The sequence below is a fragment of the Nyctibius grandis genome, chromosome 11 (assembly GCF_013368605.1).
Source record: "Nyctibius grandis isolate bNycGra1 chromosome 11, bNycGra1.pri, whole genome shotgun sequence".
Taxonomy (NCBI): Eukaryota; Metazoa; Chordata; class Aves; order Nyctibiiformes; family Nyctibiidae; genus Nyctibius; species Nyctibius grandis.
The window spans coordinates 25,066,325-25,094,297 of record NC_090668.1 but is presented as its reverse complement, the minus strand read 5'-3'; the positions used below and the strand labels follow the sequence as shown (position 1 = coordinate 25,094,297).

The window sequence follows — 27,973 nt, the reverse complement described above, 5'->3', positions numbered from 1 at the left end:
TAGCTGAAGTTTGCTCAATCCAAAGATGTGATCTCCCAGCAGCACAGCTACAATGGTACCAGTTTTGCCTAGGGCTTATTGCATGAACAGCTTTGCCAACGTAATACTTAGAGGGTTTTTGCAGAACAAGTATTACTCCCATAGGAGTAAAACCCTTCAAACGCAGAAGTAACCAATTATCATTTTCCAGATTTTCTTTGCTGTATATTACGTGTAACATAAAACAGGGAATGAAACAGAAATATAAAATAAGGTGCTAATTTTCTGCAGTTTTTCTAATGAAATGACACTAGTCAATACAGAAACAAACAAGAAATATCTCCGTTGCACCTAAACTAGAAACCAGAAGTGTTTTCTAGAATAGAGGCAAGCTATGGGGGTTTTTCCCCGACCTATTATTTTATCAGCATGTGGCTGGTTATTCATTTCCTGAGGAAAAAAACAATAATCAATGCCTGCCAGGATATGGTTTTCATTTAATTAGGGACATAGGACTAGAAGGAAGCACCTAGGTCATCAAGTCCAGTCTCTAATTAAACACTCCTCAAAAATATTGATTAATCAAAGTTGCATAAGTATGGTAGGTTTTATAACAGTGTGCTCTGCAGAGATTGTAAGTGATCTTCTGCTTCAATCTTTGTATAGTGTTTTTTATACCTTCCCAGCACCTTTTTTCATATCTGTTATCTACCTGTTCTGGCAAAGACAAAACACTTAGCCCAGGACAGAGCTCTGCTTATGCAGACCGGTTGACCTGGGTATATGTAAATTCATGTAAATTAATACTACCTTCTCCCTGCCTTTGCTCTCAGAGAACCCAACTACATTTTTTCTTTTCTACTTAGTTGATTTTCCAGAAAATATACAGGGACTTAAGGGATTTTTGAAAGCTTGAGCTCTCTAGTAAGTTCAGTTGACATTAGCCAAGTACTTAAAATGCAATTACTTCACAGTCCAAAAAAAAGAGCATTAAATATTAAGGAAAACATTTAAGTGAAATGATGTATCACACTAATAGTTATGAATCAGATATTCAGGCTACACCTAAAACCTAATTCATTTGCTTGTAAAGATGTTGTAAGAGTGACTATTATTTTAAATGCAGAGCTCATCATATAGACATTTTTCAGTAATTTTATATGACACAAATCTTCACAGTGTTTTGAGCTGAAAACTAGCAGCACTTGATCTACAATTATTAGTATATCTTCATGTTTATTTTCATACTGCATGTACCTCAGTCAATTGAAGAAATTTGCCGTATCTAAAAAGTTAAGATAAATAGATTAAATGCGAACAAATCCATTACTGTGTTCTCCCTATATTTTATGTATTCTTGACTATAAAAGATGCTGCTGCATTTGGGAATACACATTTTAAACATTAACTTAAAATTATTCTGACTAAAGGATAATACTTTTTTTTTTTAACTGGAAAGTAACTGCAATTGATTTTGTCATATTAGAAGGAATACATTAAATTACCAGAAACATTATATGTCAAATTTGAATTTATAGAGAAATAATGGAAAATCAATTAATGTTTGACATGAATTTCTCTCATTTTGCTTAAGTGAAGAGCCTGTAATTTAAGTCAGAAACACTTCTATGGACTGACCTGTAAAAATACAAAACCATTTCAGATGCAACAGCACTGGAGACTGCGGCGTGGGGTTTCTCTCCTGTTGTTTCTGCAGTCCAAGTCCTTAAATGGCATTTTATGCGCACAGCTGCCAAATCTCAGAGCACTTGGTGTATTTATTACAGCCTGGACAATTGCAAACTGTTTAGTTTTAAATTACCAGAAGGCTGTAGCTGGCATCGGTATGGAGAAAAGCTTGGGACTGCCACCTGTCCTGGAAGCCCTTTCCTCACAGGAAAGCAAGTGCTCAATATACACTATTTTAAATCCCATTTCTGGGGCTGATTCACCGTGGGGCCTAGCAGCCTTAGATGCTTCCAGTAAAACTCTCCTCCCCAGCAGCCTCTGCCTAAGGAGGTGACCCCGGAGCTCACCGGAGCGCGGCGGAGGCAGCGGCCGCCCCACCCCTGGCAGCGCCTCAGCAGCGCAGCCCCGCCCCGCCCCGTCGGTTTTGGCGCCAAAAGCGCCGCCGCTGCCCTGCTGCGCATGCGCCTTGGTGCGCAGCCGCCGCCGGCTGGCCTCTCCCCTCAGCCGACCTGCCCGGGAGCTCGCGAGACCCGCGGTTCTCGCGGCGCTTCGCTGGCGCGCGGCCCGCCCGCCGCCGCGGGCCGGGCCGGGGCGGGAAGGGAAGGGAAGGGGAGGCGGCGCGGTGCGCGCGGGCTGAGGGGTGCGCGGGCGGCGGCGCGGGCCTGGCTCCCCTGAGATCTCCGCATCCCGCCTGAGGGAGGGGGAGAGCCCCCCCTGCAGTGCCTGCCTGCCTGCCCGCCCGCCTGCCCGCCCCGGGGCCGCTCTGGCGGTGTGAGGGGAGCGGGGCCTCCGTGGCGCCCGGCGGGTTGTGGCTCTGGAGGTCTGGCCCTGCAGCTCCCGGTGAGCCCTTCGCTGCCTTCTCTCCGCTCCCTCAGCCGCCGGCAGCCCGGAGGCAGGGAGCTCACCTCCGGAGGTCAGTGTAGACGGAGCTGCTTGGGGGTGGCCTCTGCTAAAACCGTCTGAGAGACAACTTTTCCCTTAAAAAAGAGCTGTTCCTGAAGCCGTGGTGAGACCGGGTCATCCTAAACCCGGCTGTGCTGTTGCGCTGAAGTCTCTGGAGTTAGTTTTGCTCAAGGAGCCGGGAAAGGGGAGTCCTCCTCCAGACTGCGTTTCCAAGTGGGTAAGCTGTAACTCAGAGGATTATCACCCCACCCACTGTAGTCTTTGGTAGTCAAGGATGTGAGTGGAAAACGTGGAAAAAGTGCTTTGGTTAGAAATGTTTCTTTTGTTTTATTCCTATGACCCGTACCACCCACTCCCAGGTAACTTTGATGAGTTGAAACATGACAAACCCTTCTTTTACTCGGCCTAGTGAGAATGGATTGTGTCATCTGTATGGTATCTGCTCCTGAATTTGTATGATGCTATTTTTTCTTGTTGGCGAATCTTTTTCTGGAAAAGCTGTAGATGTATATAACTGATGTTCAGGTGCTTCTATGGCAGCCTTTTCTTCTTGTTGCTTCTCCTTAAATGCATTTGGTATTTCCTGCAGGAGGGAAGAAGAGTTTATCTGTGGCAATGATAGATCCTTTAGAGAACAACTTGTTTGATCTTCCTGATTATGAGAACACAGAAGATGAAACGTTCCCACCTCTTCCACCTCCTGCCTCTCCAGGAAGAGATGATGTTGAATGGGCTCAAGCTAATGGAGGTGAACACCTGTGACCCCTAAAGACCCCATTTTGTAGTATAGACAATGAAATGCTGTGAAATCAATATTATTGGTCGTGTACTTCACTACCTTGAGTTTACTGCTTAAAAACAGTCCTGTGTAGATAAGAAAGCAAGTCATAAATTTAAATTGTTACAGCTTCTATGCTTCTGAGCTTGTGGGAAAAGTTTATTTTTGTAGATTCCATGAAAATATGCATACAAATTAACCTTTATAAAATTCAGGTTCTTCTGACAAAAATGTTAGTACAGATAATTATACAGTGGTGATCTGTAGTTACCCTTTATGCCGTGGATTTCAGAAGAGGTAAGAGCGTTGAATGTAGTATTCCAGGGAGTTGTTGGTAGATTTTGTAGAGCATATGACCTAGGAAAAATCCAAGACACTTCAGGACAGTAAAGCTTAATTCTTTGTATTTGAAAAGATATTACTCTGTACTGAACAAGCTAATAGAAATTATAAAGATTTTATTTTAACTATTGTTTACCTCTACTCATATTTGCCTATAATGTTAAACGTACGTTTTCCTTGATCCCTGCTCTGTCTGTTCACTAGAAGATAGCATTTTGGATAGATTTCATTCCTTGATACATGAAAAGGACAACTTCTGAATTCCTGATGTTCAAAGTAACAAAAAGTAAACCAAGAAATCGGTATGTTAACTAATTGCTGGCTCTGAGATGATATGGGCAGTGGTGCCTTGTCTGTTGCAGTCAATAATACATACTGGCCTTAATCAAAAAGTATATGGACTTCAGTTCTTAAAATACACATTGATTGTGGTCACATGTCACCTCTTCCTGTTTTTTGAAGGTGATGCTGGTGGTTTAGGTCTGTCTTTCAGATCTATCGATCAGTGGAAATTTTGGGACACACCTATCAAATCATGTTTATTGATAATTTGAGTTTCTTAACTTCTTGAAGCAGCATCTACTCTCAATACATTTCTCATCAGAAATACAATATAAAAGTTCTAAAATAAGGACTTTCCCTTTCAATGAACCTACTTTGCTAGAAAAGTCGATTCCTCGGTATATTTTGAAGAGGTGGATTTATTTCCAGTCTGTCTTGGGGGAGAAGCAAGGTTTGGAGTACTACACCTGCAATGGAATGCTTGTGATGCTGCCTTTTCGATAGGGTAGAAACTTAAAATTTACATGGTATAATTCTAGCTGATGGCATTTGGATTATGTAATTAAAGTATGGTATTTTCTTTATTAGAACCAGATGGAAACCAGCAGTCACAACCAAAGGATTCTGCTGTAGCTCCACGGAAAGCAGTTAAAAGACCAATGCCTAAACTAGATGCCCAGAGGTAATTTTTTACAGACTATTTCTTTCTGTGATGAATTTGGTATGTGGCTGTGGGGGAATGATCAAGGTTACTGTGATCCCTGCTTGGTCATAGCCAAGTCAAAGACCAAGAGTTCTGGAGATAAAAGCACCTTGTGTGCTGTATGTCAACCTTTTTATTCCTGGCCTACCTGCATAAGGCTATTACTAGTCTAAATTTCTTGAAGTCTGTTTGGGACTTAGTACGTGACTAATAATTTAAGAGATGTTTATTATTCATACATAGGCCTCTTCCAGCTGGATCTTCTTTATTTTGCTTCAAACATAGTATTGTAGATTTCTTTAAATAAAGTGTGCTTCAAAATAAAACCCATATAATGGTCACTGTAAGGTACTACTTAATGTACACTTACACTCTGTATAAAGATAAAGGATTTTAATATTGTTTTTGCTGTTATCACTAAAACTGGTGTAAGTTCTTTATAAGGAATGGAAAGAATCTGAGCTTTCAGCTTCTGTTTTAAATATACTGATGAAGTTAGTCAGTGATACCACTGGTGGATGCTCTCGTCACGCATCTAACTGGTTTTCCTTGGCCAATACAGATACTAGAATTGACCAATTTTCTGTGCATGTAATCAAAATCAAAAAGCTCCTTGGACTAGGAATATATGTATAGTGAATTTAAAAAAAAAACCCCACCAAACAAAAAACCCCACACAAGCAAAAACCCTTCACATTCCTTTAAACAGCCTAAAGCTACAGAGCTCAATTTGAAAGATGTACAGAATTAAAAGACTTTTTTTTTTTTTAATTAGAAAAAGAAAGTATGAGTTTCAAATAAATTCGCCCCTTTCCTATTAACAGGTTAATTTCAGAAAGAGGACTTCCAGCCCTGAGGCACATGTTTGACAACGTAAAGTTCAAGGGTAAGGGGCATGAGGTAAGACATGGTGAACTTTTGTTTGTTTCCTGGGAGGTTAATCTAGATTTTACAGATTGTAGCCCTTCTGATATGGAGAGGATTGATATTAAACTCTGGTTAGCCAGCTTTCTAACAGTGTTTGAATGTACCCTGATGGGTCTGTAGTTGCAAATTTTAAAAAAATAGCAAACAAAAATGAACGTTTTAACAAAATCCATATTTTGATCTTAAAACTAGTTTCCTCTATTCCAAAACTAGAATATCATGTCTGTCACTCTTTGTATTGTCCATAGAAAGAGGTTTTTGAAATTGGAACAGGCTTATAAGACTGCCTACTAGGTCTGGAATACCTTTGCCATTTCACTGCATTATCAGTTTCCTCTGTTAGTGAAGATCTTCTGGCTTTTATGACACCTCTATCCCAAAGTTTTTAATATTTGAGAAAAATGTGACATACCACCTAAGCAAAGAGAAAGCAGTATTTTCTCTACAAACTGTCTCGTTGTCTTAAATGTACAAAGCTTATTTTTCTTTAAATACCATTAGACTCAGCATACTTGCAAGGACGCCTGTTTACCTCTGCTTTAGAGAACATACATGGAATAAATTTTCTCTGTACAAGTGGAGGCACAAAGAAACAAGGCAATACTGCTGATCTGAGCAAAAATCTTTACTAGATATTTAGATGTACATTTTTCTGTGTGTTTTAAACATCAAAATAAATGCCAGCTGTGCCCCTGTGGGCTTTTTTAGAGTCTGGGTTCAGACCTAGGTTGCTTAAGGGCAACTTTTCAGAAGCCTGTTAGATGTGCAGTATATGGAAATGCTCTTCCTGAACTCAGATCACTGTTCTTCTCATGGCTTGAAATTGCACTTACAGACTTGATTGTGGGAGGAAAGGCTCCCCACCCATTCATATTATTTAATTTTTCAAGAGACTTTCAAGCTGCAGATTCTTACTGTTTTCAGAAATGTTACTGACCCATTTCCCTCTGCAGTCTACTGACAGTCACCTCTTACTAGCTGAATGCCTTGTTTTATGCTCTAGGCAGAGGACCTGAAGATACTTATACGACATATGGAACACTGGGCTCACAGACTGTTTCCAAAATTGCAGTTTGAGGATTTTATTGACAGAGTAGAGTCTTTGGGAAACAAAAAGGAAGTTCAGGTATGTATTGTCCCTGTCAGTTTCTTTTCATGCAGTACTGAATAGTGGAAGAGGTAGGTTTAGGAGTGCAGTTATGTAACAAAAGAAGACCTGAGTTGTGCTTACTGCTAAGGAGTATAATGTTATTTAAATTAATTTCTCTCTTTTTTTAAAAAAGCTCTTTCCAGTATTTGAAATATTTAAGTTTACGTTTAGATACAACTGTTCTGTATTTGAGTTAGTACTTCAGAGAATTGGCTTCAACTTTTCAGGACATCTTTAACCAAAGTAATTGCTTAGGAGTGCTGGAACTGGTTGTTTTTTGGGGTTTTGTTTGTTAATGTTTGACCCTGCAAAAGAAAACTTAGGAAGAATGCTGCTTCATCTGGGTAGGTGATAGATGAAGGACTAGGAAAACAATCCACAGCAGTAGCAGTTGTGTGTCAAATATGTAGTGGAAGGAGTATTTTTTTTCAGAGTAATAAAGTGTAAAGAGAAGTTGGGAGTAGTGTTAAAAACATGTCAGTTTTGCACAAAAGATCTTGTTACAGGTGAAATATCAGTATTTTAATCTCTCCTTTGCAGACCTGCCTAAAGCGGATTAGACTTGATCTTCCTATTTTACATGAAGACTTTGCAAGTAATGAAGGTATGCTCATTGTGCTGTTTGTTCAGTAGTTCAATGCTTAAAATTCCTTAACTTCCCCTCCTACTGACCAAAGTTAATGATCATGATATGTTTTTCTAATGTAGAAGAAATTGCTGAGTGATCCTCTGTTTTAAAACCAAGTTTCTATGAGACTTAGGATTACAAAACTGAACTGGTACTTGGATTAAAATGCTACATATATATATATATAAAAAGAAATAAAAGTGCATGGCATACTGAAAGGAAATGGAAAAGGGGTAGTATTACCAGCATTGTTAGAAATAGTCTTCCAAAAAAAAAACCTCCACAACTGCAATTATCAAGTGAACATACTGGTTTGGATTGTACTCTTATGAGCGTGCAGTCTGAAGAGCTCTTGGATCTCAATGTGGAAATCAAAGACTCGTGATACTGTTTACACTACAGGCTGTTAGAGTGCAGTCAGGGTGTAGTGTCCTATATAGGGAACGTACTTATTAATGCTTGTGGGCACTGTTACGTCTGTGTGTCCCTCCTGGTGTATAGCTACTGTTGAGAATTTCTTCTTCCAATATCAAAATCCAGCCACTTAACAAGTAGGTAATTCAAGAGTCTTTTCTAATCAGATGTTTTGAGATAGACTAGAAATAAACAGGGTTTTCTATAAAAAGAGGGAGCTGAGTTCATCTGGTAGTTTAAAAGAAGCTTTATTAGCAGAAATGCCACTGCACTGTGGGTCTCTCTTGAAACAGTTATCTACCCATTGTCCAGTTTGTCTTCATGTGAACCTCAGCCAAGCCAGTGCTTGGGAAGGGTGTTCTGGTGGATGAGTTACCTGATGGTAAAACCTTCCCTCACCTGTGGGACGACCTTTGGGCAGTTGGTGACATGTGGCTGTCTTCACTGTTGGCTGCATTTGCTAGAAATGGAATGCAGCTGTAAGCAGCCACACACAGTAAAGCAAATGGTTCCTGCCGACAGCGTCTGCAGAGTTATCAGATTTTTCTGTGCGATGGTTCCATACATTTGTACTTAAATGAGGTGCTCGTCTGTTCTTGAACTGTGTTAGCAAGTGTACTGCTACAACTGGTCAGTCTTCGTTTGAAAAACTTGAGTAGGTATCTTACAGTTTTGAAATGAGAACTGCAGCTATTGTATTAAAAACCAAAACCTTGTTGTCAGCTAACTTCTCTATTCCCAGGCCTAAGGTGGTGCAGAGGCACAGGCATACCAGGCCTTAGGCACTCTTGACAGTGCTCTGCTGCTCTGTTGGTGGGTGAAGTTTGTCTGACGAAGTTGGACTGCCTCCATTTGCATGTGTTAATGTTGGCAAATGAGTACCTATTCCATAACAGCAGCACACGGGATTCAAAACTGACTATTCAACGTCTGTTTGATTCCCATAACTAGTCCTGCCACTTCCCAAAGGAAGGTGTCGTAATAATAGGGGTGGGGAGAAAATTATCTGGCCCTTCAGTAAGGATTGCCTGAATGTACTGTCTCTTTTTAACCTTCAAGCACAGCTCAGGATTGCTACCTGAGTACACAGAGCTATGCCTTCCTGCGTTCAGGTATTTGCTATTGTGTGTTTGGGATCTCTGATAAGCATTTCTTGTGTACTTTGAATATCAGATATGTGGACCTAGGCAGAAAATTGCCCATTAAAACTAAATTACAGGATGATCTTCAGCTGTCAATACAACTGTAAAATGTAGAACATGAAATGCTTTTAAAATGTTCTCTTGACAGATATTTAGCAGTAGATATTTGTGGGTTTGAAGTGTTGATTTCTGCCCCTCTTCCCCCTCCCGCCCCCTCATTTTTAACAAGATGGTGGAGGGGAGAGCAACGGACTGGATACGGCCACTGAAGATGGACGTTGTGGCTCTGGAAATGCAGAAGAACTCAGTTCTGTGCCTGGTACAACTCTCACAGAAGAGCAACAGCAGCGAATCGAGAAGAACAGGCAGGTGGCCTTGGAACGTAGGCAAGCGAAGATGCAGTGTAACAGCCAGTCGCAACGCAACGGTAATGAGCTCTGTAACCCAGGCGTTCGTGTTAGGGCAGCAGCCTGAGCAGCTTGGACACCTGAGCTGCTGAGTCAGTTAAAGGCAAGGGTAGTGACTGCTTTTCTAGTAAGTAGCAAAATGTGTAACTCAAATTAAACTGTGTTCCCCTAGTTAGACTCCTCCAAAGTTAAGTCAGAACTACTCTCCCTAGTTGTTGTATGCCAAGTTGTGATAGCTTTGTCTGGTGAAATGAAACTCAATTTACTGGCCATCTCTGGAGGTGGCTTTCCTGCAGGCTGGGATTCTGGTGATAGAAACTGCAGTTAAACACACAGCAACAGTGTTTTCTCATGGTAGGAAATTGCTTGTTTGTTTTTCAGCAGAGCTCTCCGCTTGTTACGTGGAAGAGGAGTTTAATACCCCAGTTGCTCAGGATTCCGCTGACCTTATTGAAGACACTCAAGCTACTGCAACCAAGGTTGCTGTTACAGAAGCTGAAGCTGGAGATACAGAATTGGAATGTGCCAGTGAAAAGCAGGAACCATTCCCCATCCTTTGAATGACTTTCTTGACTGGAAGACCCCAATGTTTTACAGTACTGTCATGCTATTGAAATGTTGCTGGCTCTTTGCTCTCTGACTCCAGAAGCTTCATGGGAGTCTTCACCATGACATCTGTATCATTGGACAGAACTATTCTCTTGAAACTGCAGATGAGCAACTCCATACACTGCAAAACAGAACTAAGTTCTTCTTCTGCAGTTGAGACATCTTTCCCCCCACCCCTTCCTGACATTCTTTAGGAAATGTTAATCAGTTTTTTGACCTACTTTGAATTTTGTTTACAACTGCTGTCACTGAATTAACTGGGATATTGACAGGCAAAGTTTCTATTAAAGTTGGTTGTTTTTTTTTTTAATAGAGGGTGTATATCATAGCAGGTAGTGCTATGGCTGAACAGGTGTCCTGGTTTTTTTTTAACTTGCTTATCAAGTACCTGTATCTTGTTCTTATAAAATGGAAGTTTATTAAATTTCAAAAGTCAAATCTGAAATTTTTGTATGAGGCTGTTACAACCCCAGGCCCTCCAAACTTCCCCCTTCCTTGTGCCTGTCAGACAAGTACATCCCCATAGGGGAATGTGCTTTGACCACATCAGTTCAGTTAGCTACCTTCCTTGGGCTGATTCTGTTCTCTGTCTGGAAGCTCTGTTTAATCCTCCTCTTACAGTCTGGTTTCTCCTTGCACAACAGCTCTTCCCTTTGGTGGAATGAACAAGAACCCCTGTAACAGTGAAGCCCTGAGCCAGCCCTCTCCAGCAGCGCAGGGCAGCCTGGTGTTCATAACGGACACTGGACTCAGACAAGAGCAGCACTTACAGCAGATAAGTAAGTTCATGCCAACAGGCGTTATTTTATGCCAGATTTGCGGCTGGGGGATTTTAATAAACAAAGATTCTGTGTTCTAGATTAGGGTGAAGGCGTTTGCTTTTTATGTCCTTGTAGCTATGAGTTAAATGCACTGAACTATAGTGGAAGATAGCTGACAGCTGCAGGAAATACTTAGCTTTTAAAAACTTACTTTCCCATGTTGTCCATAAATTAACTTTCTGAAGGATAGTTAAAAGAATCCACCACACTGTCTTCAGGCTGGAAGATGAGATTTATCATGTATAAAATATTTTAAAAATTCATACATGTTCATAATCAGATAAAAATAATTCCTATTTAAAATAGATATTTAGTTTCTTATTAAAAGGACTCTTGAATATTTAAATAGACTACTTTTTACAAAAATCATATAAAGCAAGTAGAAGCGACCATTAGCAAACAGATGCTGCTAGGTTAGAGTTCAAGTTCCAATGTCAGCTGAAACATCTAATAGAGCCAAATCCCTGATCTCCTCCAGCAGCTGGTATAAGCTCGCTCCCTTGGTCTGGCAGTACTCCTGATAGTCTTCATCGATGACTTCAATTCTTGCTTTTTCTTGGGCACGCTGGGCTGCTTCTGCAGACTGACTGACTGCTTTTACCAAGTCAGATTTCACCACATGAAAATTCTTCTGGGAAATCTTTGTGTCTGGAGTCTGGTACGGGGCGTTCCTGATTATTTCAAGCTTGATCGTGTCAGCGTGGCAGCGGGAAGTCTGCACAAGTATTTTCACCTTAAAAGCAATATACAAGTTAGTTATTTTATTTCTGATGGTGCTATTTCCTTTTACTTCCTTCAGATTAAATACTCACTGTAATGTGATCGAAAAGGCTTAATGTAACTGATTCTCCAGTGGATGTAGTGGAAGTAATTTTATTCTGAGAGCGATGAAGTGATCCAGGCTTCCACTCACAGCCCCTCTCACCTGGACAGGAGATGACTAAGCCCTCTTTGTTTTTCATATATGCAGCACCTTTGATTCCGTATCTACAGAAAGCAGATGAGCAGACAGAAGCTGTTCTAACAATTTTCTCCCTTATCAATCGGTTCTCTTAATGTTGAAACCAACAGAAGGCCAGCTAGGATTATATAAAAGCAACAGAAAGGGGCAAACACTGTGCCCTGATAATCCTGCTTCAGGGACAGCAATGTGCATTGTCAGAGCAGCCCCTGGAGTACAGGAACACAGTGTGCAGGCCGTGACTGTAGCATTTCAAAAGCAGCAAAGCAAAAGTAAAATACAGTCAGTGATCCATCATTGTCTTAGGTGTTGGGTGGAGCCTGGAATGGCCTGATAATGGAAAAGCAGCATTACAGGTTATTCCAGACAGGACATCAGGGACACAGTCCTCCATTTAAAAAGTTACTTAAAGAACAGCAGTGTATTGGCACTGGGTGCTCTGGAAGGGGCCTTTCTTGGTTGGGCAGGTTCTGGCTCTTCAGCCTTGCATCCAAGCCAACTCATCTGGAATGCTGGAGATGACAGGCCTGCACCAAGCTGGTTTATATCCAAGCTCAGTCTGTGCCCAGGATCAAGCAGCCCCTGGCTGTATTTGCAGAAGTCCAGGGTATTAATGTAATGGTTTGCTTTACCTAACATCCCTCTAGAATGTTTTTTGGGTTTTCTTTCTTTCTTTTTTTTTTTTAAGGAGGGTTCTTACGCCTACATTTCTTGTCCCTGTTAGCCACCTGAGTAGACAGTGTTGCTACTGGTAATGCACAAACATGAAGGTCATGAAGGTCATTAACTAATTCACAGTGTCCAGAGCAGGCAGGGAAGGGAGAGGAAAGGTAGTGTTCTTCCTGCCACCTTGAAGAGCTGGCCATGTCTTAGGAGAGGCACTGCTCTCCAGTTCTGTGGTGACCAGTTCCCTCTTACATCATTCACTAGTCAAATTATACGCAGAACACATTTAGTATACTTTAAAATATAGATTTAAAAGCTCAGAAACCAAAACATAATGTTAGCTTCAGGCAAAGAGTTTATTTATACTTGGATAAATCAGAGGCAGAGATGAAGTACAGGCACTTACAAGAGCCCAACTGCTATAAACAGCATCATGTAAACATTTCTTCTGTGCCTCCCTGCTGCCTACGCAGAGGAGCTGTTCAAGAGGTGCTCCTAGCCTGTGTAAACCACAGTCAGTAGTGAAGGAAAAGAGCACTGAGGAATGCATAGCTTTGTGATTGGGAAATTTAGAACTGCCCTTTCTTTATGTAACTAATCACTTTCTATGGCTAAAAATAAAAAAAAGGTAAAAAATACCCCAGTCATTGTTCTGCCCTAGCAGCTGCCTGGGCAAAAACTGGCCTTTTAACGTTTTGACATAAATACAAAGCGTGCAGCAGTCTTACCACTTCCTCATAGGAACTCCTTTTCAGAGTCAATGCATACCAAAGCACTGCTTATAATTTACAACAGAAATCTAAAATGCAGTCACCAGTCAACACCAAGCCACGCTATAAACACTTCCTTTCTCAAGGACCAGAGGTGTCCTCATGGCATCCTGGTAACACTGATGTCTTATTTTTAAGCTTGGGCCAAGCTCTGATCCACTCACCTTGGTACGAAAACAAGCACACCATTTGTTCGAATGGAGTAAATAACACCATCTGCTATGCAGCGCTCATCCGTTTTGGGGGTTGTGTCTTTGAAGTACATGCACTGGAAGAGTTCAGTAGACTGTTTCTGAGCACGCTGGGCTGCCTGCAAGCACCCCCCCCAGAAAGAGAAGACAAAACCACCTAAATATCTCAATGACCTTGTTTGGTTTTGCTTTCCACAGTTTCTTTTTCCCATTACTTACTCCCTTACCCGTCCCCTAGAAAAATTACATTTAAAAGGAAATCCTACATGTGCAGCTGAAGTATGAAGTCACTTTTACTGCCGCTCTCAGAAGAAAACTGAGATTTAAGTAAAAAAACCCAAAAGCATTATAAATAAAAATGAAGTGATATTATGTCGTTAAACCCAAAAGCATTATAAATAAAAATGAAGTGATATTATGTCGTTAAACCCAAAAGCATTATAAATAAAAATGAAGTGATATTATGTCGTTAAACCCAAAAGCATTATAAATAAAAATGAAGTGATACTATGTTGTTGTACCCAAAAGCCCGTCAGGACTGGTATCCTGTTCCACTGGGCAGCGTACAAATGTACAGAGGCGCACAATGACCATCTTACCCGGTTTCTGTTATTAATGTGTCTGCACAGTTCCTGAAGATCCTTATTACTGAATACATAATCCTTAACATCTCCTTTAGCTTCCTTCAGAGTCGCTGCCATCAAGAGTCTGTGGACAACAATATCAGCGTATCTTCTAATTGGAGAAGTGAAATGAGTGTACTTCTCTAAGGCAAGTCCTACAAATAAAAAAAAGAAGCGGTGATGAGCAATGAGAGCAACCACCTGCCCCCCTCAACAGTTCAGAAATAGTAACAGGAATAGCATAAAAAACGAAGTGACAAGATACCGTAATGATGAAACTCTTCCTCAGGACAAGAGCCAGTCGAGAAGTACAACGCATTAGACATCGCGTGAGTGGCCATCGATCGCAACAGTTTATTCACAATTGGATCCAGCGGGTCATTTGCTTTATCCAGAGACTCAGCCAATGCTTTGTTAGACCTGTCAGAAAAGTGTTGATTCTGAAGAAAATTATGCTATCCCTGATCATAATAGCTTATAGTTAAAAATAGCATGCAAAAGCACATAAAAACTGATTAACAGTTATTAATACAAAAACATGAATGAGAAGTAGAATGATATTAAAACTTTCACCACAGTTTAGTAACAGCTCTGCTCTAGGAAAATGTTTAGAAAAACGCCCAGTTTTCACCACAGGCCTGTCTCCTGCAACCTGGGTTGCAGTCCAAGAAGGACTGGAGCAACACCCACTTCTACGCTGTGCAAAACACATGGTGAGCTGCTCCAAAAGCAGGAAAGCACAAATGGGACGAGGTGACATCCAAGTAAAAGGAGACGCTACTGATGCCCTTTACACTCTGTGGTGTCCCGAAATGATGCCTCCCAATGTGATGAAGCTCACAGCCTGCTCATAGTATCTTGACAAAGTAATTCTGAATTATTTTGAGTCATTTAAAATGACTATATCGCACAGAATTAACCTGATTTAAACAAGTGCTCTCTTACACTACTATTACAGCAAATATGGTGCAAAGAAGGCTATTACAGAGCTTAACCACTACACAGACTGAACAAATTCTTTTTGGATATGTCCAAAATTACTCAGATAGTGCCACTTTCAGCCCAGCCAGCGGAATTCAGCAGCCTCTCTTGCTGAGAACATCTCCCTCTTACAGAAAGGTTATGGTAATTTTTTTTTAAGAATTGCTATGCAGCGTCTATTATCATTGATACTGAGAACTGTAATGCTTTGTGACATAGCCAACTAGTTAATTGCTTAACTTTAATTAAAGTGCTTAAGATAAGTAATAAAAGATACCGTGTGTCTATTGAGAAACCTTTGGCACTGGCACATTCTCGAAGTTCAGTAAAAAATTCCTGTCGTGGTGGAGGGTGTTGACGCAACAAAGCTTGATGAGGAAAATGTTCTGAAATCTTTTTTGCCACCCAGTGGTTGGCAAGAATCATACATTCCGCCACAGTCTCATGCACTTCCAGCGGCTGCTTGGGGATGAGATCATGGATATTATTTTTATCATCCAGTTGCACTTGGATTTCTACCCCTTCTAGTTCCAGAGCACCACAACTGTCCCGCTCAGCTCGAACGTGTCGTGCTATATCGGTGAGTTTTGATATCGCCCAGACCAGTTCAGCCACCTTCTCCTGTCTGGTTCTTTCATCCAAGTTTTTCAGTTCCAGGATATCACTGACAACACTTGTGTCTCCATCTAATAATCCCTGTGCTGCTTCGTAAACCAGCTTGTACGCGGATCGAATGATGGTTCTGTTGTAGCCGACTCTCAGCACTGCATAGGACTCTTTTTCTAGTTCCCACAAGACACTTACAGCATACCTTGAAGATAAGATCACAATTCTATAAATAGTTCTGGTTGACTTAAGCTATCATTTCAAGCACATCCAACTGTTAAAAATTTACAGGTTTCATTCTGTTTGTTTTTTTTTTTACTGGAAATGTCGTCGTCTTCATAAAACAAACCAGCGCTCAGCAATGCCACTAATTAACGCACTCGCCTTTCAGCTTCGTGTATCACAGCTTAATAAATGAGGACCAACTACGTCAGCAGTATTTTCAATCCACCTGATGAGGCAGAGCACCCCTAAGATATAAGGCCACATCTATTTTAAAGCACAGCTACACTGCAATAGTTATTTTTATCCATTTTTATTAGTCAGATGCATCCACAATGAACATATCTACACACCCTGCATATCCTTGTGCCAGCCAGCCAACTGACCCTGTAAATTGTAATAAAATGGGGTAACAGCATGTTTGAGGAATAGGACAATGGTGAAAAAGGTGACTGCTCACATGGGTGCAGGCACTGCAGACTGGAACTCATGTGAAAAGACAAGCAAAGAACAAAGATGTCTTCACCTTTAGGTTGCTGTTTAAATATCAAGCAAATTGCTAAGGGTACAGGTAAACATTATTGGAGAACAAGACAGTCATGTATAATACTGTATTTCAGCTTTTTGTGACTCCCTACTACTTCCTTACAAATAGTAGCAAATAATTCAAAGAGCAAGTGCATGAGCAGTTACTACACAAAATCTTACCTATCCACTCCACTAAGCAGAGAGCATATGTCAGCACTCAGGACGGAGGGCAGCATGTCATAACGACGATCCGCTAAATAATAAGTTGTTGCCCTGAGGAATAAAACACATTTACTGTTCTTCTCCCAAGGACTCACTGGTGTGTATCTCCCAAGCAGTTTGCAGCACAAGCGTGACTTCAGCAAAACAAGACACGCAGTGTGATTTTAAAAGGTTATTCTGACAGAACCCACACATGTGCAATACCAAAATCAAATTATTTAAGTAACTATTTGTTCTAAATTTCTTCTATACTATTTGTATAGAATAATGTTTCCTTCCTTCCAGTGTCTCTCAATGTTTCCTTAGGGTAGCACAACAAACTTCTAAGCTCCATAAATTGTCTAATTTTTAGAAAATAATTTACCTTGCTCTGGCCTCAACATCAGTGTAAGAATTTGCTGCCACAAAATGGGTTACATCTGCAATGTGGACACCTAACTCGAGGTTCCCATTAGGCAGAGCTCTAACGGAGAGCGCGTCATCCACGTCCTCACAGCCTTTTGGGTCAATGCTGAATATCAAGTGTGTATCTCTCAAGTCAAGACGTTTTTTTTCCTCCTCTGGATTCACCTTCCATGGATTCTTTGAAGAACTCACAGGCATTTCACTCATCTGTATAAAAACATTATTGAGGAACATACAATTATATCTTTTCTACAAAAAGAAGTCAACAAATTAAATTAGCTTTTCCTTTTCTACTTGTTTTTCACTTGTTTTGTGTACTTTTTCATCCTAGAGAAATTATTCTTTCCTTGCATTTTCCAAGTCAATCTATTACATTTACTTCATAGAAAGTATGAAACAGAATTGAAAAGAATGCTACACATATTATTAACAACTGATATTATTGTGGTGATATTGCAGCTCTAGCAAACGTCACCACTGTATATTGTTTTTTTACATTATTTTTCTTTCAATTAATTGTAAGTACAATTAAAATACTTATCTATGAGAGCTGGTTCCTCTCCTGGTTCAAGACAAAAGGATTTAAGACCATGATTTCAGTAGGTCCAGGCCTTTACAATCAGTACCATAAAAGCATATTAAAAACAGTAGTATCTTAAAAGTCCACCTCAAATTAGAATTAAGAGTTTGTAATCTTCTCCTCATAGCAAACATATTGTCTTAAAATCACTCTTGACTTGAAAATCTGTAGCGTCTATAGAACCACTGATCCAAAAGTAATTCCAGAAAAATAAACTATAAAGTTTTCAGCTTTCAAAAACCTGTTGGCAACTAAGACATTCACCTGTAAGAGGGTCCCCCTCTTTGAGAAACAAGACCCTTTTCACCAGAACAGAACGTATCTAAACACAAAGACTAACCTGGATTTCTGAGAAAGGGGCAACACAGATGCTGTTCTCCACCAGAATAGCTGCAATTTCCCCCTCAAGATCTCCAATTCTTCCTAGAACTCTCACGAAGTGTCCATTTGGATACACAGAAGTTGATTCCCAGGAATCAATACGCACGACCACTCTATACTCCTGCAGTGAGACAATTCTGTTAGAAGAGCAATCTGCCCCTGACAAGCAATCACTGTAAATACTCCTTCAGGGGCAAACAATGCTGTCCAAAGAGACTGGCAACCCTAAGAGCTTTATAGAAAGGAAAAAGAAACCCACAATGAGAAGCATCCAAACAAACACTGAGAATTACATTTAGTTTCTGATCAAAGACCCACTGGGGTCATTATATAGAGAATCTCTATCCTAAAGCATAAAAAATAAAAGCAAACGTGGGATGTACACAAATATTCTTACACCAGAAAAGACAGTTGGAATTTACTTCTTGTCTGTGAAGTAGTACTTAACATCACAAGGTAAGAGCTGCTAGGAGTGAACAAAACCACGTTTCTCCTTCCTACTGCAATGTCAGGCTAATCATCATAATTCATTATTTGCTGAAAAGCTCTCCTTACTACTTTCATCAAAGTTATATATAGTCATAGATCCAATAAAGCCACAAGGGCTATTACAATTTATACCCCTAATATGAACCTTAATTTATCAGGAAAAAAACAAAGCAAGTCGTATATAAATGCTCAGGGTACCTGGACTGTGGCCCAAATTCACAACTCAAATAAGCTTTATTACCTGCAGGTGACACACTTCTGACAGGAATTGAACACATTCCTTCCCAGCAGAAATTGAACTACTCTCACAGACTTAACTTTATTAATAGTTTTACCCACGTTTTTGCCAAGGAAAACATCATTAGAGCATATAACACCCACACAATTTTGTAGGAACACAGAATAGAGAAACGCTTCTGTCCAATTACCTGTAATGCTTCAGCTTGCTGAGTACTGATCCGGATTTTGGGAATTCGGTAGTCCCAGGGTGTAACAAGGACTTTCTGAGCATTTCTGCCTTGGATTGGGCTCTCTTCTTTCGAGGGGAAAGTGACCACATAATCCCTCCAGTTCTTTTGAATGATGCCAACAACTTTACCTTTTAATAAGGAACATTGTTGGCTGAACATTAAAGAGTTAAACAGGAACATGAAACCAAACACGTGGGAGGTATAGAAGATTCATTGCTTTGTAATACGAACTGTGTCCAGAAATCTGTATTACAATTGCTAACCCCATATGGTATGCAGACAACAATACCAGTTTGTTATAAATTATCGTTGGCAGAGACAGATTTTAATGAGCTTTTATTTATGTGGAGACTAACTTCATTGTATAGATTTCAATTGATACAGTACATAAATTATTCAGAGAGATTCCCACTACTACTGAAATGTGGCCAATTCTAGAAAAAAAAAATAGAAAATTTTAAATAGAAAAGCATTTTCAAATGAAAACAGCATTTTCTTGCAGGAAGAGAATTAACCTCCTAAAACTTCTAACTCTGACCTCAGCAAACTTTTAAGATGTAGCTATACCTGCAGAGTAATATTTTCAAATAAGACACTAAGTTCCTATGGTACACAGGCATGTCACATTGTAATGGGACCTGGATACTTCTTCGTCTAACAAAAACATTTCTTATCTTGAACATTATTTGTCATCAAGGAATTAAAAGGATGCTGTTATCTTTCTGTATAACCAACAGTGATAGTGGAGGACTCGAGTGCACACTCTGGTAAACTGGTTTGTATTAGAATGGCCATTCCTCCTGTAGAGCTGTGAAGAGTGACAGTATGCATTTGGGTAGTAAAGTATTCCAAACTCGATATTTTAGGAAGACAACTACAATAATTCAGCTATTTCTGTGAATTAAATTAAAGAGAAAAAAAAAGGGGGTTTCACATATAGAAAGAATCTAGTGGCCTTCTCATTGGGATATGTTAGAATGCTTTCATTTGGGATAAGCACTTGGAATTTACTGTGGTGCAAAAAAATGTGACAATCACAGAAACTGAGGGAAGGGACTATATAATGAAGAGTACAACACAGCTTGGACCAAGGAAGTGAGGTAATCTTAATAAAATCCTAGCCAGCATATCTATTTTACCTGTGGGCATAGGGTCACCTGTGGTGTCTGCAGGTGCTTTATCCTCAATCTCATTTTCACAAAGGGCAACAGTCCTTCCTTTCCACTCATGCAAAGGCAGCAACTCAACAGCTACCACATCACCATGGATTGCACGATTTCGAGCTCTGGCCCCATAAATAAGGATGTCACTTTGAAGCTCTAAATTTAAAATAGAAAGAAATAGAACTATAAACTGCTAAAAAATTGAAATCCCTACACTCTTGGCAGCATTCTGCTGAAATAAAACAAAATGACATTTGCAATATGATTTCTTCCAAAATGGACTATGGGCAAGTAATTAATATTGCAAGAAAATTAAAAACTTTTCCTCATTTTTTTAAAGGGAGATATCAAGCAATTCTGTAAGTGAACTCTTGGATAAAAAGCAGCATAGGCTAAGATGAGTTCATGGTTCATAGGCAGCAGCTTTAAAAACACACAACAGTTAAATCGTGGAAACAACTGCCACAGGATTTTGGGCAGGGTCCAGAATTAAACAAGTTTTAAAAAAAAGGATTAGTATATTGAACACTGGTTTGACACCAGGGTCTGCCACTTTGAAAGTACTTATTAGTCAAAGCTGGGACAATACATCTGTGCAAGGATAACACGCTGTTCCTTCAAAGGTGTTTATTACTAACTCATACGAGAAGGACAATACTGGTGTTCCAATCTGATCCAGAGGCATTTTTCCTATGATATTCACAATGAGCAGCTTCCTAATCCTGCCAACACCTACACAAAGAGTTAGTTCAGTCAAATGAGAGGTCATCTGAAGTTTGACCAAAGCACCGGGATAACAATTTGCATCAGTATTTAACTTCAGAGAAGCTCTAGGGAAACCCATTAGTAGAAGAGTCCAAAACATGGCCAAAGGTACTAAGAAAGAGGAAGGAGGACATAAAGGGTATTTCTTTCTCATGAGGCTCATCCTCTGGGTTAACCTTCAGCCTCCTTTCTAGCCCATGAAAATAACCCAAGCACTGGAGTATCTTAGCTTTCATCTTGTGTAATAACTGAACAGCTACATACATACGCCTACATGGCTTCACATAAAAAGTGGACAGTGTCAAAAAGGTGTTGAGTAAATCCTCCCACTGCCTTTTCACCTGTTTCTTTGCTGCCAAATCCTTGAAGTCGAACAAAAGCTTCCAGTTGTGCTCGATGCTTGTTGACATTCAGTGTACCCTAAAAGAAAATAACCCATAAACAGAATGAAACAGTCACACCTCTAAATAGCCAACGTGAAAGTATAAAATTTTTGTGTTTACAATTATGTTTAGAAAAATTAGTAGTTTTTATTGATATGTAGGTTATTTTGAACATAACCATTCTCTCAACAGGGAGAGAATGTACGATACAGAACTTTAAGTACTCACTTCTGGAAAAGAATGGTAAATTCTTTTAAAAGCTCAATTTAATTGTAAGCTGGTAACAGTCCTTTTATTCAAAGCACAGGCAGTGTACTTTTGCTGCCTGCCTTAATATGGAATCTGGAGTTATTCCTACAAGAAAGGAGAACCTCAGTCCTTCTCTTTACATTCTATTCTCGCCTCGCTGCTGAAATTTTCAGAAAGGAACAAATTACTTCCTCTAATTCTTTAAATTATTTTTAAGAGAAGGACGCTTGTCCACCAACAATCCATATTAAGGCCCTAAACAGCCATAAAACCGTAAATTAATTTCACTGACTGAGAGATCTCTATGCAAATGAAGAAATGCTGCCCTTGTACAGCATTATTTATATTTAAGAATGAGATATAGCTGCTTCATATCACACCTAGATTCTCAATTTACAGGTGTATCACATATCAACCTGAAGAAAAATCCATAGCAAATTTAAGACCCTTAATAACAAATTCTTGGTTCTCCTTCTCCAAGAGAAAAAAACCCCCATGTGTTCACAAGATGAAGTAGGGGAAATATTTTGAGATGCCTAATCCCTTCCATCTTCTTACTCTTGCTTTTTTGTTTTCTTCCCCTCTTCCCACTATAGTAATATTTCTTTATCTAATCAGTCTAATTCAGGCAACTGAAGGGACCAAGCACAAGACTGTGTTGTTCTGTGTATGCTCTCTATATAGCAATTACCTGTATATATCTTCCAGATTTGATCCCAGCCTCCAGTATTTCCACAGGTAAGTGCTCAGGATATTCTTTTCCATTGTTTTCTTGGCTTTCACTCTCCCGTTCACGCCGAGCTTGAATTATAGAGTCAAAGAGTTCATGGGCAGCCTTTAAGTCAGGCCAAAAGTTATCCAAGTAATTCTGTATGCACATATACAAACAAACATGAAAGTATTTAGAGGTCTCTGTTCTTTTAACAATATTTGGAAAGCCCATAATGGAGAAGAGCTCTCTCCTATGCTATACTCAAATAGCACTTCAAAGTGGTAATGGATGTGTCTGCTCTAGACACCACAGATTTGTTCCACATTCACCCTAACTCATTTGCTAAACACAACAAAGGAGGCATGACTGTTAAGATAGCATCCTAGACTAGAGACTCACAAACTTTTACTGATACACCCCCTCCAGGCTACATACTTCTTGCAAAGAGCCACAGCAGAACCATCAAACTGGCAACCCACTATTACTTTTACACTTTTTGTATGATTTTGTACACTACATTTGGGTCACTTTCTATTGCCTCATAGCAATTAAAAAACCCAAGCATCATCATTTTTATATAGCTTTAAGGTAAATCTGTTTGGTCCTGGCTTTACTCAACATCCTTTCACAGCTAAACATAAACATCCCATCCATATATCCCGCTGAATACAAGTGGTATTCAGAGATCAACAACTAAATAAAGAATAATTATCTTCTCATGCATCACTGTATCCTAAGTAGTCAAGGCTAAAGTAAACTGGCAGAATAATGCTGATGGATATTTAGGCTACAGCTATTTATGGACTGCTTGCACTACAGATTCAGACAGCTGGCTGAGGTAACTGATCATTGTTCATCAATGCCAAATTCTTTAAAAACAAGGAAAATAATGAAAAGGGCTCCTATGAAAGATGACCTCTAACATTAGAGCTGCTGTTTTTCTTTGCGGTTCTCTGGTTTGCTCACTGCCACCATTTTTTATGACGTTCCCACGACTGACATCTGTGCTTTCTTTGATAAATGAAGACATGAGTTAGCATCATAGTTTTCTTAAATGTAAACTCTGAAATGATTTGCACTATACATTGGGCTTTAATGTACTTGCTTCATCATTTTGATGCAGCGTAAAGGAAACCTTCTTCTATTTTTCTGGCATGTTACCTTGAAGGAAATCACAAACACTCCTTCTGTTTCATTTCCGTACTGCCTGATAGCATCTTCATCTTCTGTTACCATAACAACTGGCATCTGACCCAAGCAGTGATTATAATACCAGACTGCTGCATTGTAAATACTCCTAGAAAAGCAAAGTTTGAAATAAGATTTCTGGCATATCTCATTTGCTACTTGCAAGACATTTACAGGCTTTGTATAAACGAGATTTTGGTTTAACACGCATACTTTTGAGATATATACACGAAGCTACAAAAACTTTACATCTACAAAAATTTTTCTGTGCCATACATAAGCACCAAGAGGAAAATAAAGTGTTTCCTCCCCAATATATCCACCTGTGCCCTAGCTGGAACATAACATATTGATCCTCTGAGTGAAAGCTTGTAAAAAGCAAGTTGGAACTGCCAGGACTCCAATGCTATGGCGTCTGCAGGCTATCAGACACTACATCTAACAGTCCAACAAGGTATGTGTGATCCACTTAGTATGCTAAAGCATTATTTAAAATGGCTGTGTAACTTTAAAATGATCTAGCTTTTTTTTTTAGCATTATTGAATTTAATTAAGAACATTTTTATATATTTTCCTAAGAAAACAATGTTGACACTTTCTTAATCACAAAAGGACAATCTAGACTTTCAGTTGTTGTGAAGAGCAAGAGTATGAACTCTTATGTATCCAATGCATGCTAATATTCCTAAATATAATGTCACGATGTTGTCCAGCATAGTACTACATAAGTTAAAACAAACCTGGTCTGCCATTTCTCCATGGTTTCTCCCTTCTCTCTTGGCACATAACAATGCTGGTGGAATTCATTAGCAAACACAGTACAGTCATGGCGGCCATCCTTTACTAAATTTCGTAACTTGTTGTACTGTCTGGAATACAAAGAAGATAAATATAGTCTTGTGCTTCCTTTTGATAATGTATTTTAACTCCAGGTGAAAATACAGCTGAAAAACTCAAGGAAAAGTACTGTCATGCACAAAGAAATGCAGTCATTAAATTACACCATTGATGATTAAACCTAAATCATCATCTGTAAGCGAGCTTTTCTAATTTCCATTTCGGGTGTTTAAACATATGTTAACATAGGTTAATGTCTGGTAACATAAGTATCATATAATAGTATTAATTGCTCCCCAAAGACAAGTGCTTAATCTTTAATACAGCAAACCAAAACCACGTCCATAAACTAGTTGCAGCATACGATGTATTGTGACTGCAAAGTCTCCTTAATTCCTGTCACAAGCCATCTGATTAGTTAATAGTGCTACACGTTTAATATTGCTCCTATCAAGTGAAAACTATGGCAGGCATTGATGGCCACGGGTCACAAAAGATCACAGTTCTTTCCCTTCTGTAAAATTACACTTGAAAGACTTAAAAACAAATTAAGCACAGTATATTCACTGACTTTGGGTTATTGTGCTTAAACATACACTTTACAAAGTTAGTATCTTTACGTCAATCTAAATTAAATAAGTTATTACAGGATAAGTACCTGCGTCCTTTTTGATGTTGCACAGCTTGACATGCTGTTTGCATGAAAATAATACCTTTCAGCTCCGGAAACTCGAGAATCTCAAGGTAATCTTGAACAACCTTGCAGTCAGGGACAACGTAATGCGTAACATCATCCGATAACAATTTGCCATCTGAAATATAATTCAGAGTTTAAAGGTTTAAACTTTCAGTTGCAGTTGGTTTCTTAAAAATACTTTCACATGTCAGGAAATCAGCTGTGTATCTTCAAAGGTATACACATCTCTTTTTCTGATGAACAAAATTATGAATACTATGGCATAGTGGTACAACCTCTAAAATTTGTGACAGAACCCTTTTGCATCCACTGATGCCAAAATTTAGTGCAAGTGCCATCCAGATGAGTGAAAAAGATCCACTTTCATTATGAAAAGGATGTAACTTAAAGAATGCAAGTAACACTCCTTTTTTCTCTATTTCCATATGAATAAAGAGATTATACATCTGCCACAGAAAATATTTTCATGGAATTTTCAAAGGGTGTAGAATTACGGGTACTTCTGTTACACTGCTCCCACGGATCTCTTTATTCAACACTATCCATTTACAGCAGGCTCTTGTTCTATATCTTCACATAAAAGAATACAGATAAGGGTACACACTGAGAAAAGTGACACTACTGCAAAGAAAAGATGTTCTCGAATCTAAACTACTTCCATCATTGCTAATTCTTTCTAAAGAGACTCTGTTCTTTAGGAATACGCCATCAAAATACCACAACCAACCCATAACAGACGACATCTTAAAATGTACCTCAAAATTAATTAGTTTAATTGCTTTAGATATTTCAAAGAGTACACAACAAACTTTTGGGCGGGGGGGATCTCCACTGTATTTTCTCTCAATGCCTGTTTACCCCTTATTATATTATAAACACTGAACTGCTGAACTTACTGTAGGGCAGGCAAATTCTATATAATAAAATCATATAGATCTTGACAAGTCAGGTTATTTTCATGTATTTCTTAGAAGCCGACACAGGACAATCTGTCTGTTAAGTGTGATCACTAGAAGTGTGAATGCAGTAGGCACAATTCTGCATACAGCAACATGGCTACACCTCACACTGAAGGTATGTAACAGATGATGGCATAATACATTCAAGAAAGCTAATATTAATAATTCAGAAGAGCATTAGAAGTGAAATGTCACTTGAAGATTTATGTAATCTGCCCATATTAAGCTATCCTTGCCTAACCTATACGTCTACATCAGACTAACTTCTAAGCAGGCACAGCACACCGTTACAAGTATCTGTAGATGTGATTTATGCAGGCAGTTTCTCACAGTGCATGAAATAAGTTTGCTCAGCACACTGTGTAGAGTCAGGAATGAAAACAAACGTTCACCTCACCTCTGAGTTACCTTGAATAATTACAAAGGGACATATTCTGACACTCTTCTACAGCACAATTTACATTTAAGTCCAGAAGAGGGGAAGTTAGGCATGGCAAGAGAGGCAAGACTTTTCTTCTGGTATATGCCTGTAGCTTATCCTTAAGGAATTCACAACCTAATGTAGTACATTAGGGAGCAGTAACTATCACTAGTCCTGACATCCCAGATAGCAGTAGTATATACTACACTATTTTGTGCCCTCAATTGCAACAGTGACCAAAAAGTGACAACCTCTATGTCAACCACAGTTTAGAAGAAGAAAGAAAATGAGTTAAAATTCTTAACCTTTTCTTTAAGGAAAGCAAATAATCTGGTTGATTTAAGTAGGTTGGATTTTATGTTAGTTATTTGCTAGTCAGTTTCCTGCACCAAATAAATTGTGCTATTTAACGACAACAAAAACAACCCTGAAATATCAACCAAAGGTCACATGATGATCTATGATGCACATAACAGCACCACCATATGTAAGAACAACAACAAATCTAGACATCATAGAGGCTGGCAGTCTTCCTGTGTCTGAAATGGCCAGATATAATACAGGCAATTACATTTAATTACTTAACAGAAATACCTGCTGATGCAGAATTACAATCGCTTCGAGATAATGGCTTGGCCCCATTGTAGTACTTAACAGGTACGTATAGAATTTAATTAATGCTATAAACCACCACCTTGCAGAAATTAATGTATTTTTAAAAGAGCTTTTTAAAAAAAGGGAATTGTGAAACTTGCATTATCCTTTAGCCTTTTATCACTGTCTGTAATCTGTTCACAGCTAAATCCTGTAACAATCAACTTCTCAATTCCTTTTTCTCTTAACACCTCGTTTATTTCGGGAAGGTTTTGCTCTGAAGCAGTACTTTTGCTCTATCCTTGATTTGGTACCGTGTGGTTTTTCCACGACTCTTTACGTTGCTGCTCAGCACCGGCCATGCCCGGCTCGCGACGGCCGAGGCGACGGCTGGGACGAGCCTCCGCCGCCCGCACACCGCACCGGCCCCCGCCTCCTCCCCGCTCTCTCCCGGCGTCATTTCGCTTTTCCTCACCGCTCGTCCCGCTCGCTGCCCTCCGCACCCGCGCCATGTCCCGCCGGCTCCTGCCAGGCCTCCCCGCCCCGGCCCCCCCGCCTGTCAGGGCCGCACGGATCACCTCTGCCCAGGGATCACCCTCTGCACCCAGCTTTGGCCTACGTCAGCTGAGGCACAACGGCCCCCGGGGACAAGCTCCCCACCGCTCCCGCTCAGCACCCGGGCGAGCCCGGGCCCGGCAGCCCGGACCCCCCTGCCTCTTGTCCCGGGAGCCCCGACCCCCCGCCTCCTGCCGCCAGCCCCCTCACCGCGAGGACAGGCGGCCGGGCACAGGGCGCTGCGGCACGGCACGTCGGGGCGCAGGTAGTGCTCCCGCACCACGCGCACCGAGCGGCCCTGCTGGCCCCGCAGCTGCAGCACCTTCTCCGTGCGGAGCATCGGGACGGCGGGAACCCGCGGCCCCTCGGCCGGGCCCGTTGCTCCCAGGGCGCCTGCGCGTGGCGCGTGGGGCGGCGCGAGCGTATGAGGCAGGGCCTCGGTGGGGGGGCGGGAAGAGAGCGGGCAGGTGGCGGCGGCGGCGCTGGGGCGAGCTGAGGGAGCAGGGGCGGTAGCTGAGGGACAGGAGGGAGCGAGCTGAGGGAACCGGGACTGGGGCCGGAGCTCAGGCACAGGCGGGAGC

At 40.3% G+C, this 27,973-nt stretch overlaps 2 protein-coding genes and 1 non-coding gene across 6 annotated transcripts; 2 read left to right on the top strand and 1 right to left on the bottom strand.

Annotated features, from left to right (window-relative positions):
* Positions 1 to 2,277: 2,277 nt before the first annotated feature.
* On the top strand, positions 2,278 to 10,398 carry TIPIN (TIMELESS interacting protein). Of its 2 annotated transcripts, none has more exons than XM_068409941.1 (8): positions 2,278 to 2,788; positions 3,161 to 3,319; positions 4,562 to 4,655; positions 5,501 to 5,576; positions 6,607 to 6,729; positions 7,294 to 7,357; positions 9,167 to 9,364; positions 9,729 to 10,398. In XM_068409941.1, exons 2-8 carry the CDS (start codon positions 3,187 to 3,189, stop codon positions 9,902 to 9,904), a joined length of 864 nt encoding a protein of 287 aa, XP_068266042.1. In that variant the 5' UTR covers positions 2,278 to 2,788; positions 3,161 to 3,186; the 3' UTR covers positions 9,905 to 10,398. The 2 variants fall into 2 exon arrangements, with proteins under 2 accessions (XP_068266042.1, XP_068266041.1); XM_068409940.1 differs by having other exon boundaries at positions 9,726 to 10,398.
* LOC137669081 (small Cajal body-specific RNA 14) lies at positions 8,227 to 8,363 on the top strand. The gene has a single exon (XR_011049046.1). It is a non-coding gene; the product is annotated as a small Cajal body-specific RNA 14 (non-coding RNA).
* A 589-nt stretch (positions 10,399 to 10,987) lies between the features above and the next one.
* On the bottom strand, positions 10,988 to 27,768 carry DIS3L (DIS3 like exosome 3'-5' exoribonuclease). Of its 3 annotated transcripts, none has more exons than XM_068409937.1 (17): positions 27,603 to 27,768; positions 24,825 to 24,978; positions 24,070 to 24,198; positions 23,303 to 23,438; positions 22,121 to 22,297; positions 21,139 to 21,217; positions 20,009 to 20,188; positions 18,828 to 18,997; positions 17,870 to 18,031; positions 16,909 to 17,156; positions 16,503 to 16,595; positions 15,244 to 15,777; positions 14,251 to 14,405; positions 13,962 to 14,140; positions 13,336 to 13,481; positions 11,587 to 11,761; positions 10,988 to 11,507 (listed from the first exon to the last, which is right to left on the bottom strand). In XM_068409937.1, exons 1-17 carry the CDS (start codon positions 27,730 to 27,732, stop codon positions 11,196 to 11,198), a joined length of 3,159 nt encoding a protein of 1,052 aa, XP_068266038.1. In that variant the 5' UTR covers positions 27,733 to 27,768; the 3' UTR covers positions 10,988 to 11,195. The 3 variants fall into 3 exon arrangements, with proteins under 3 accessions (XP_068266038.1, XP_068266039.1, XP_068266040.1); XM_068409938.1 differs by having other exon boundaries at positions 20,027 to 20,188; XM_068409939.1 differs by having other exon boundaries at positions 27,715 to 27,761.
* Between the last annotated feature and the right edge of the window lie 205 nt (positions 27,769 to 27,973).